Here is a 12114-nt window from a genome sequence, read left to right on the forward strand (position 1 = left end):
CACATGTAGAGGTCAGTACAGATAAAAAAAAAAAAAAAATGCATACTGTGCACCTGCAACTGTGACAAATCCACAGCCTGTCCCACCAGCCGGGCCACCCACAACAAAAAAATCAATCAGAGTGGTTCAGCTGTGCTTACAGAAACTCCAAATACCAAACACCACCACAAAACATACAGTCTGTGGTCGCCTCCCCATCTCATCTGTCTCTGTCCGTCTCAGGATCTGTCTCACGATTGGTCAGCGTGGTTCCCATGCTGGCAGCAGTAGGAGGAGCAGGGTCATCAGGGTCAAAGGTAAGGGTTCAACAGCGATTGAGTGGGCTGAGCCTCGGACAGCCACCTGACAGAGAATATGCAATAAGATGCAAAATTATAGTGGAAGAAAGTGAAGGCGAAGATTGGAGAAATAGAGTAAAGAAAGAAGAAGATGTGGTTCATGTAAATGATAAATTAGTTGTTAATTATTATTCTGCTGCTATCATGTATTGATACCAGCTACCATTCTGCGTGTGTGTATCAATGTCTGTGTGCAACCGTGTGTGCATGAGGGGGTGGACATGTGTATATGCATAACTATTGCAGGATTTGCTACAAACCAGAATGACTGAGAGCTTAAGAGAAGATCAACATGTGAAGTCATTTTTGTGCCTCGTGAATCTGCATGAATCACAAAAGTAATCGGTGGAAAATGTTCATTATCCTGAGCAGTAAACCTCTCGGTTAGCTCAGAGAGCAGAATTAGCTCCAGCGATTTTGTGAGAGCCCTGGATTTTATGAAGGCTGTGCATAGTTTTGTACTGAAACTGCAAAGGCCCATATTAATGTAGCTCACACTGTTAACTTGTGTTTATGTCTGCTAATTTAATATTGCAGAATTATCATACATGTCAAAATGAGTATTATACCATGCAGAACAGTGAAAAATAAAACTGGTAAAAGATAGAATTGGCTATGGTGATACACAACCACAGATCCATCCCAAATGTTGCACGAAAGTCAGAAAAAAACAAGGCTGTCAAAAACCTCTCTTTATCCACAGAAATATTATACTAATCCAAGTAGTCCAATACTGCCTGAATGCAGTTTTCAACACATGCAAAGAGCCATTACCACCCCCACTAACCAATTTCCTAGGGGAAACCTGTAGTGTTTACTTATTGTCTGGACTGTTGTTGATACATTTTCAAAATCTGGGGTTGTGGGAAACGTCATGCAATAAACTATGACTTCAGGCAAGACCTGTTCACCCTGAATGGTCAGTGAATCAAAATGTGAAAGGAAGAATGGTCATGACCTACCTGTGGAGGTGAGAGGTGATGAGGAGGGACAGGGCGACGAGGGGGAGCAGGAGCCACGTTCTTCATCTCCGGACTATGACCACTGGATGAATCAGCTGCATCATCATCTGAAGAGAAGGGAAAATATGATGATATCATATAGCATATGTATGTAAGATTATACAGTAACCACCACTATATATATTTTTTTAACTTAATTTCGCTAAAATAATCTTTTAATTCCTTACTGTTTTTATTTTATTATACTGTAGTTTACTGTTTTTTTTTTTGTTTTTTTTTTTACCTATAATATAGGTTTCTCTTGATTTTATAATTTTTTTTAAACTTGTGTGTAAAACCATTTTTGAAAAGTTCTCAAATAAAGACATCTGTGTAATAACCTTAAACACAGGGAATACAGTACTTGATTAATTAAAGTTTTACAAGCGATGAGCCCACATTTGAGGGGATGTATGTCTGGAAAGATCAAGTAAATGAACAAAACAAAACAAAACAAATTCAGACCTTTGCAATCATTAAAAAAATCTAGTCTGAAAGTATCTCTATAAATAAATAAGTCCATAAATTCATCAGAATCACATCACAATCAAGATTTGTGGAAGTCATTTCTGGTTCTGTTTTTAGTCTCATGATTGCACAAAATCTTGCATTATTTATGACTGTTTTGTTGTTGTTTAGAGCTGAAAGATTTATGGATTTCACCCCACCCACCCACAGCTTCACACAGTGTGAATACGGTTATCTTACACACATAAATACACACACACACGCGCACGCGCACACACACACACGCACACACAGATGTGTGAGACGCTTCATTTAACGGGCATACAGCTGGACTTCACTTCAGCTGCTTTAATGCGTTCATATGCAAGTGTGTGTGTGTGTGTGTGTGTGTGTGTGTGTGTGTGTGAATGTGTCTGTGTACGTGTGTGTTGGCAGTGCTCCAGACCCCTCATGGGAGGAACTCAGGTAAATGAGTGGATTAGGACAGGAGGGAGACAGACGGTGCTACCAGCTAAACTCACACATGCACACAAATGCGCACACACACACACACACACACACACACACACACACACACACACACACACACACACACACACACAGGCACACACACACAGACACACACACACTGACACACACACACAGGCACACACCCACAAGTATATCACCCAGAGACATTCTCATACTCACCTGCGCTGTCAGAGAAAAAAAAAACAAAAAATGCTCAGTCACAACATGTTCTGTCTTGGCACACACACACACACACACACACACACACACACACACACACACACACACACACACACACACACCTGCTTGGGCAGAAACCTGATTCTGTGTCTTACAATACACATTGTCCTGCAGTACAATAGACAAAGAGCCTCTTTCAGCCTCTGAGGAATGAGGTGAGTTTGTTAACGCTCACACAAATATTATATCTCATAATCATACACGCCTAAAGAGAGCAGGAAAACACCCATATAAAAATACACATAAACACAAGCATGCACACACAAAACAAAAACATTTTCAACATGCATACAATCTCCAGCAAAAAAAAAAGACTACCAGAAAAGCATGATGTGTTTTTGTTTTTGACTGTATTGATGATTCAGATGATTTACTCCCAGCAGAATGCTTACCAATTAGGCATCTGTCCTTTATTGTGTGCTCGTGTGACAAAGAGCAGCACGGAGCAATATGGGACACTGGATTCATAGCTGTGTAAATATGTGTGTTTGTCTGTCTGTGTGTGTATGTGTGGTCTGTTCCCATCTCTTTCCATCAGACCTGAAAACCTTGTGTCGCATCTGGTGTGAACCTGTTCAGGGAACAGAACTGGATCATATTATTCCTGCTCCACAATAACAAGTGTTGAGTAACATTTCACACATCCGTCTTATTATGGTGTCTGTTACCTCTGTTCTTGTTCTAATAAATTGGAATTATGCAAAAACTGACCTTCTTTTGCTTTGAGCTGGTTTAAATGAGATACAGCAAGGTGATTTGTTTTGTCCTTTTAATTAGACCAGAAGGAACATCTGACAATACCTAACACACTGAAGAGCATGAACATGCGGAGACAATTACTCATGATATTTGATGGTAAATTCAATAGTCAAATGATGATTTTAGAGAATTGAAATAAAATAAAAAATGTTGTTAGAAGCAGCTGCTTGATCCGTAAAGACAAACCACAGGTTTTAAAATGGGTTTAAAAAAAATTGTCATTAATCTTTTGTTACCAACTGTGTATTTTCTCAAGCAATTTGTATCTCCTCTCCACTAAACTAAAGAGGAATTATACTTTTTACTTCACTACATTTATCTGACAGTTATATAGTTGCTAGTTACTTTGTTTTACATACAAAGATCAACTGATTTCAACCTAAACATAAAATATGGTTTTAACAGATTAAACTATTGATATAAAGAAAAGAACAACTTTAAATGACCTCAACCAACCACAAAAGTAAAATGCTATTTACACATCAAAGTCTCAGTAATAATGATTAAATCATAAAATTCCCATTTAAAAAAGGTATTTTTTCTGCCTAATGGGTACTTTTACTTTAAATACATTTTGCTGATGATACATTTTCACTTCAAATTAGGTATCATTTTGAGAGCTGGAGTTTTACTTGTAATTCACACTGTTTTATTGCCCAAGAGAGCGATCTGAATCCTTCTTCTACAACTGACTTAATGGGAACACAGTCCAAGTGAAAATTAAAGGCTGAGTTGATGCACTGTAGAAAATGTTGCTGTTGGAGTCACACTTATCCAAAGTAGGGTACCGATTAATGTTTATTTCCATTATTGATTAGCCTGATAATTATTGTTGCAACTAAGCATTTAATCGTTTAGTCAATTAAAAAAAAAAAGAAAGAAAACTACTCATCACAACTTTAAAAGCTGGCTTTAATCATCTCATCTCATCTGTGTTTTGGACAATCAATTGCCCAAAACACAGATGAGAATGATATAAAACGGAGGAAAGAAAGCAGCGAATCCTTACACCTGAGCTGGAGGCAGCAAATATTTGGCATTTTCGCTTGATAAATAATTTACTGACTCTCAAAATTGTGATTCCAGCACTAACTGAATGTCATACTGTAAATCAGTGAGACTGCAACTTCTATTTGAAAAGCTGATTTGTACGTGCACATGCCTGTTTGTGTGTGTGTGTGTGTGTGTGTGTGTGTGTGTGTGTTTGTGTACTTGTAGATCTGTCTTTGTGACCAATTTTAGCATAGACCCTATGGGGTGAGGACATTTTGATAGGTCCTCACAGCTTTAAAGGGCCATTTGAGGGAGCAAGACTTGATCTTGGGTTTTGGTTAGGGTTAGGGTCAGGCATTCAGTTCAGATGGTTGAGGTTAGGGTTAGGGGATATGGAATGCATTATGTCAGTGAGTGTCCTCACAAAGATATAAGTACAAATGTGTGTGTGTGTGTGTGTGTTGTAAGCAGGTGGCAACACGCAGTCTCCTTCTACATGCCCTTCGGCATGTTTGTCTCTTAGCAACAATCCACATGTCACATGGCAGATTGGCTAGAAATGTGAATACACACACACACACACACAAAGTGCACATTCCTACCTAACCAAAAGAGGACCTTTGGACTATACCAACCAAGTGTGGACCACTATTTCTAGTTATTTAGAAAACAAAAAATAGAGATAGAATGTTTTATTTACTTTTTATTTATGGTCATCTTTCATAATACAATTGCTTGTGTAATTTGGTGACTTGCAACTATGAATGACATCTACCTATCAAGGATGGGGACACCCATGGCCTACAGTGGAACAGTCTGTGCACAGACTGGGACATGAATATATACAAAAGCACCTTGTCTTAGAGCACTTGAGTTTTTGGGTGTGGACAAAATTCACTGAGCCCAATAAGGATCAAATCCATGTCCTCAAAACTTCCAAACACTCCTCTAACACCCTGAGCTAGTAAAAACACATTTGACCAGCATTTTTTAGAGCTTGTGAATGTTTATTTTAGGTGTTGGACTTCAGAATCCAGTGCAGCACCTGAGAACTGAACCCAGGAATTCAAAATGTAAGAGTCAAAATCCCATGAGTTGCCTGATTATTGAACCCACAACCTCAAAACTTCAGCACTGCTCTTACATCCTTAGACTTCAAAATTAACTGAGCCTCATAAAAATCAAACCTGAGAACTTCCAACAGTTCTCTAACATGTTGAGAATTAGAGGGTTTGAGGTGCTTCCCACTGCTGCTGCCCAATGTCAGCCGTTCAAATATAGCATGATTTAAGGCATGACCAACAGTGCACCTCCAAAGTGTCCCCTTTTGGCTCAGGTCCACTGTTGGATAGGTACACAAGCTCACACATATACACAGAGTCAGAGATGAGTGATGAACAGTGTCGCTGTTCATACTCTTGGGGTAGTTTAACCTTTACTGCAATGAATGTGTGTATTTTTATTTATTTATTTGTGTGTGTGTGTGTGTGTTTATAAGAATGCAGGAGTGACATTTGAAGGATGCTGTCACTAAATTGCAGTGGTAGATTGCAGTATCCAGGTCAGTGCTATGGCAAATAAGCTAAAAGTCTCTTCCGTCTCATTGACGTAAAGCACATAAACAGTTCCATTCATGCACGGTGTGCATGCTCAGAGGAGCTGACCTGACAGTTTGACAGAGGGACACAAATAGTCACCACGTACTGCAATGGCTGAAGAGGAGAGCTAATGAAAACATTAAAACAGTGACCCATCATCCCATCTTTTCAAAGGAAATAAATGTATCCTCTTCCCAACCGAATTGTAATTTAGATACTTTTCAAAAATAATACAATAAAAATGGAATTGGATTCAGGTGAAGTGTTTGCTCTGAGGTGACAGGACGGTAAGGGTCCCAAGCAGGTGGAGCAGAGCTATAAATCAGAGCTGTGGTGACCCACCAGAAACGGACTAGCTGCTAAGGGGCTACGTACATCTCTCTCAATAACTCTCTCTTACACTCACATCAGCACACACATATACAGTTTTCTAAGACCATTGTTAGGGATCCTGTGAAAATATTTTTGTGACAATGATCGAAATTTATCAAAGAAAAATGTGGAAATGATTTGATTTGTAACTGCCCTTCTGAGGTCAGGACTTCAGGAGAGCTATGTGCAGAACTGAGGCTAAGCTCTGCTGGATAGCCAGTAATTTCCTCAAAACTGTACGGCTGCCTGGTAGTTAAACTTCAGTGTCTTGTTTTATATTTATACACGTGATTAAGAGAAAAGATTAAACATATGGGTGGGTGTGGCGAATTTAGAGATCTTTAAAGGAGTCTTTGACAGAGCAAACAGCTTCATCACAAAAGTACTGTAAGGAGTAATGTAACATATTATCTGTAATTTAAAAATAATGTAGTTTAAGTAACCAAAAAAGTGTAATTATTTTTTCAATGAGTAATGTGTAATGAGTAATCCATTTAAGTTTTCAAGTAACTTGAATAATATAATATTAATAATATAAATATAATCCCAAATAATCTGATGTTGGTTTTTCATTAACTAGAACTCATTAAGGTACAAAAATAAATGCTCATCTGCACGTCATATAAATAACAGTATATTTCAAAAAACATCAAGCTATTGCTGCAAAGAAGAAACGTGCCTATGGTGGCCACAATAAAAAAGAAAATAAAGGGACTGAGAAAATTCTTGATTTCTTCCGAACTGGGATAAGAACTGTTATTAACTAACCATTGCCATTGTTTTGTGCTGTTGAGACAAAACATTCCAGTTCCAAAAATCCCCGTTTGCACCTGTGGTTCTTTAATCCTTCATAATGTTCAGGCTTTTGCATTCCTGCCTGATCTGTAACAAGCAAAGTATCCATTCCATACATGCCGACACCCAAACCTCAGCATAACTGTATTAAATTCTCTTTCATGCATTCCTCTTGTCTGCCATCTGAAACAAAACCCTACTGACAACACAGCATCTTCCTAATAACAGCAGACAATACTGTATATGTGCTGTTTGTGTGTGTGTGTGTGTGTGTGTGTGTGTGTGTGTGTGTGTGTGTGTGTGTGTGTGTGTGTCACAGAAACATGTTAGTTATGCTTTGATCAGACAGACCTGGATGTAAAGTGGAACTGAATGAATGCATTTTAATGTCTTAAACAAGGAGCATTTACGCTGTCTTGTGCTGCTTCAGAGGGTAACCCCAGGTAGTTCAAATATCTGTGTGTGTTTCTGTTTGTGATATGTAGCTTTGTGTGTCTGCGTGGATGGAGTGATGAAAGGGTGTCAAGGATGCATGATCTGAAGTTTAAAAGTGAACTGACAGCAAAGGTGAATATATATATCTGTGTGTGTGTGTTAGAGTGTGTGAAATAGAGAGTGCTAAAGATGAAGTGAGTTAATGTTCGTGTCTGATATCAGATGCCTGTGGTGTACTGTACAGAACTGTCACTTTAGGCCCCAATTATGCCCAATCTTGTTGCTCCTCAATTTGTATTTACAACAGACAGTCAAACACACACACAAACACACACACACACACACATAAATGATGCAAGGTGACCTTGAAAAGCGTCTGGATATCTGGCGTGTGTGCGTGTAAATGTATCCCTAGCATTTCCAGCTGAATCAGTAATGAGCATTTCATTACTTCAGCCTCAGTTCCCCAGGGATGGAACGCGTGTGCGCACACACACACACACACACACACACACACACACACACACACACACACACACCACAGCACAGGACAGCACAGGACGAGCATGGTAAAAGGTAGCTGTAGATTATACAGTTGGCAATTACTTATCAGAATCAAATAAAAAATTCAAAGAAAGAAAGACAGAGCAGTTGACTATGTACCTCTGCAAATATATTGTGGTAGTATATCTCAATACCTGAACCCCCCTCCCCCCAAAAAAGCAGAGAAATGACAGTATGCTATGTACTGCGACCCTCACAGTAAATCGTGGTGATTTATCTCAACTCCAATGACAATAACTATTTTCTGAACACACTATATATGTTAAACTTTGCAATGGTGTGATTCTGATATCCTGGTGCAGTTTGCCACCACAGTGTACTGCATCTCTTATTCCTCACTGCTGTCATCTTATGGACTTAAAAAAAAACAGTATTACTACATTGGCTGCTGGTCAACTTACTCATTGAGACAACAAGGTATTGACACTAAAATCCTCAATATGTCCCTGATGGGTAATTTGCCATGATGTTTTCAAGCATTTTAGTAACCTTATCCTGATCTATACCAAGTGATAGTGAGGTTTCCTATGTCAGAAGGGGAACATGCAAACTTAGCTGTGAATCTACTAGACACAGCAAATCATTCTGAAGGTTCTACCCACAGACATAGCACAACCCAATTCATCTTCATTTTAAAATAGTGCAACAATTAGGTTTTAACAAAAAGCAAACATCAGAAACATGGATGTAATCAAACCAGAAAAGTGTAAACAGATATGGATAATTGGGATGTCTATGTTATCACTTCATACTAACGGGCTAATCTCCAAAATCTTAATTAAAAACTTGATTTTGGACAGTCGCCTGGACAGATTATCCAGTTGGCATCTCCATCATCTTCTCCACTGTCCCAAAATGGACTGTGGTAACATAGTCTAAAAAGTAATATCTAGGTTTATAGCTAGAGCTTGTTTTCAAACGACTGTAATAATAGTTAATGGTTTGACTTGCAATGAAGCATCTTCCCAAGGTCACACTCACCGAGGTTAAGCATAGCCTCCAGTGGAATCATAAAACCTTTGGAAGAAACACGTAGGAAAACAAAAAGAGCTGAAGACTGCAGGGACTGGGATTGGAGATGGATGAAAGGATGAACACAGCAGAGTGATTGGTTGAAGGTTGTTAATCAGCACAGGCCAGTAGGGGCTGTTGTCTGATATGCGTGTGGCATGTGAATGCTCATTTGAATACATGAGGAATGAAGCTGGGGCTGCAGCTAGAGAAAGCTAGACAAAGCAAGGGCAGAGGGTTTTGTTGAAAAGGTCAAGAACGAGAGTAACAGCATCAGCGCCGCAAACAGCACTAATAAACAGATGATGTCTAATCAGATTTGCATGAACAAACTCACTCAAGTGTAAAGACAAGCAGGGAGTCAGGGAGACAGACAGCCAAACAGCCAAACAGACAGGATGATAGACAGGCAGGCAGGTAATGAGCAGGACATGACAGCCAATATAGCAGATGCTTGATAGAGGTTGTTGGTATGTTGATAGCTTGAGTTCAGGCAGTCATCCATGCACATAGTTATTCAGTAGATATTGTGCAGCAGCACAATTTAATGTAAAGTTCAATTCTGTTATCTCTCTCTGGGTGTGTCAAACAAAACAGAGAACCCTTAACTCTACTGCTTATTAACCATTGCCACATGCTGAACACACACACACACACACACACACAAAGCATGTGAATCCTGTCATTTACGACTTTTCTCTGTGCACCCACTGTTACTCCCTGACATCCTCTCCTCTATCTGCTCTTCCTTATTTCCTTCTTCTCCCCCCTTGATTTTATCTGTTTGTGTGTATGTGTATGTGTGTCGTGCATGTGTATACCAGTTCTAGTCATTAAACCCCAAGCGGTGAGACCTTGGCAAGATAAACGAAACCAATGACAACTGAGTACACAAAGAAAAGGAGCAGGTTAAGGAGAAAAACAAGCCAGACAGAAATCACAACAATCATACAAATTTAATTTCTATGCTATTAATTAGATTTGTCAAATTCATTCTGGTTGAAACATAATTGCTTCCAGGATTGCCTTAACTGGCAAAGTTATTTTCAGTCCAGGAAATGTGACATTCGTACCAGACAAAAGCCAGCGGGAGAAGGTTTGAGACTTTGCTTCCATATTTATTATTATATTATTATATGTTATTGCTACCAAAGACCAAAACCAACACTGTGTTAGTCTGTTCCTCCGTCAGCTCCAATCCCATTCCTTACATGTCAAAACATGTCATGATAATATATATATTTTTTTTTCATTAAAGGTTATTTAAACTCTTAGGCACTGTAGACTTTAGCAAATATTACTCCAAGAGGAGTAAGTAGTGCATCAGTTGGGGGCTAAGTGTGATATATAAATATTTACAACAGCAGGGCAGTAAATGTGGGATAAAAGCAAAATAAACAAAATTAGCTGTGTATAGGTATAAATCTCAGGAGACAGGGTTGCCCAGTTTTTTAAGAGTCTATTGACTGTGAAAAAAGAATTCACATTTGCTTCAGTTTGGGCTTCCAGAGTAAAGCTGCTGTATCAGTAGCATACGGACTGCATTCATAGCATTTTTTTACATCCTAATGTTTTCCAGTGGAAGCATGTACAAAGAGAGTAGTTTCATTTTATAGTACTGATCAATCCGATCCAAAGAATCGCTCTGGGAACTTTTATAGTCACCAGTGCAGATTAGGAGGCTCACCAGACTTTTTATTGTTCTTTCTGGCTCCCTTTAGAGTGCAGTGGATGCTTACAAATGCAGATCAAACTGTCCTCAGGCAGAAGGGCAACATGTTCAAGCACTGGAAAACACTGGCCTTTCCCTTTAAGATGAAATAGCTTCTAAAGGCTTTGTGAATCTGGCCCCAGGGGAAAGGGGGAGAGGCCAGTGGAGCAAGGCAAAGATGATGGAGGGAAGATACATGGAAGCAGGGCAATAAATAGAAAAAATCCCTCAGCAATATATAATATCCTGTAGTATTTTTAGTATTTGGTGCAGGTGTATGATAAGAATCATATACGTACAGCATTTTTAGCGCAAATTAAACTATGCCTAACCAGATTTCAGCGTATTCATGTATGTAACAAAAAGGAGGTAATGAGATTACAGAAAACCCAGTGCAAAAATACGTCATGCTACTTGGCTAAGAGATATGGCACAAAATCTATCACACCTCCTCTCTTCCTCCTCTTCTTCCCATCGCTCCCTCTCTTTTTCCCCCACCCTCACTCTCTTTCTCTTTCTTCATTGTCATCAAATAGGTACCGATGGGAGGGCAGGCCACCTGGTATCCATGGTTACAGGAATTGAGTGGCCCTTGCAAGTACACATTCATACATTCTCCTCTATGCACATTCACACTTAACACATCTTGTACTTGGTAAAGACACAAGGAGTTCCTGAATATGTAACCAAGTACGTGGTGGAAGACAAACCAGCCCATTATCCTATGGTTTGGTGCTTTCCAGACTGGCATTAGTGGTTGTAATGTGACTCATGGATACCTGGAGGTCATAGCATTCCCGCCTCTGCATCCACCACCACATCACAGTTTATAACACAGCAATTATGGTGACACAGCGATCCATTTGTTACAGAGAAGAGAAGAGAAGCTGTGATTACATTTACATTATTGACGTTATAGGACCTGGATATGTCTGGGGAGACAGAGAGATCGGAGAGAGGGCAGTTGAAGAAGGAATTGTGCTGGTTTGAGAAGAGAAAATCAATCAGTTTAATCTTGGTGAATTCCAGAGAAAGGGAGGTCGAGAAATGACTAAATGTGCAAAGAGTGAAAGAGGAAAAAAAAAAAACACTCCCCTGCAAAATAACTCTAACAAACTGAGTTATGTATCTGTTCTCATAAAGTATTGTGAATAAAATACACTTCCTCTGCTTTTGCAAGTAGCTAACCTTCATTATAACACTGATTTCAAAACAACAAATGAGTACAATGTTAGATAAGCTTCTTCACTGCACATCTCCTTAAAAAAAACAGGACAAATAGCGCCAACTTGCGCTCCCCCCTCTTAACTGCTCATATA

The 12114-nt window shown here is 39.2% G+C and overlaps 1 protein-coding gene across 1 annotated transcript in view; it reads right to left on the minus strand.

Annotated features, from left to right (window-relative positions):
- Positions 1 to 240: 240 nt before the first annotated feature.
- Positions 241 to 12114, minus strand: part of LOC121183622 (glypican-5-like) — a 45676-nt gene continuing 33802 nt past the window's right edge. The window contains exons 10-11 of the mRNA XM_041040771.1: positions 1301 to 1407; positions 241 to 342 (exon numbers count right to left, since the gene is read on the minus strand). Coding sequence (XP_040896705.1) covers positions 241 to 342; positions 1301 to 1407 — 209 coding nt within the window. The remainder of the gene's footprint in view (positions 343 to 1300; positions 1408 to 12114) is intronic.

Source organism: Toxotes jaculatrix, chromosome 6 (assembly GCF_017976425.1).
Source record: "Toxotes jaculatrix isolate fToxJac2 chromosome 6, fToxJac2.pri, whole genome shotgun sequence".
NCBI classification, from domain to species: domain Eukaryota; kingdom Metazoa; phylum Chordata; class Actinopteri; family Toxotidae; genus Toxotes; species Toxotes jaculatrix.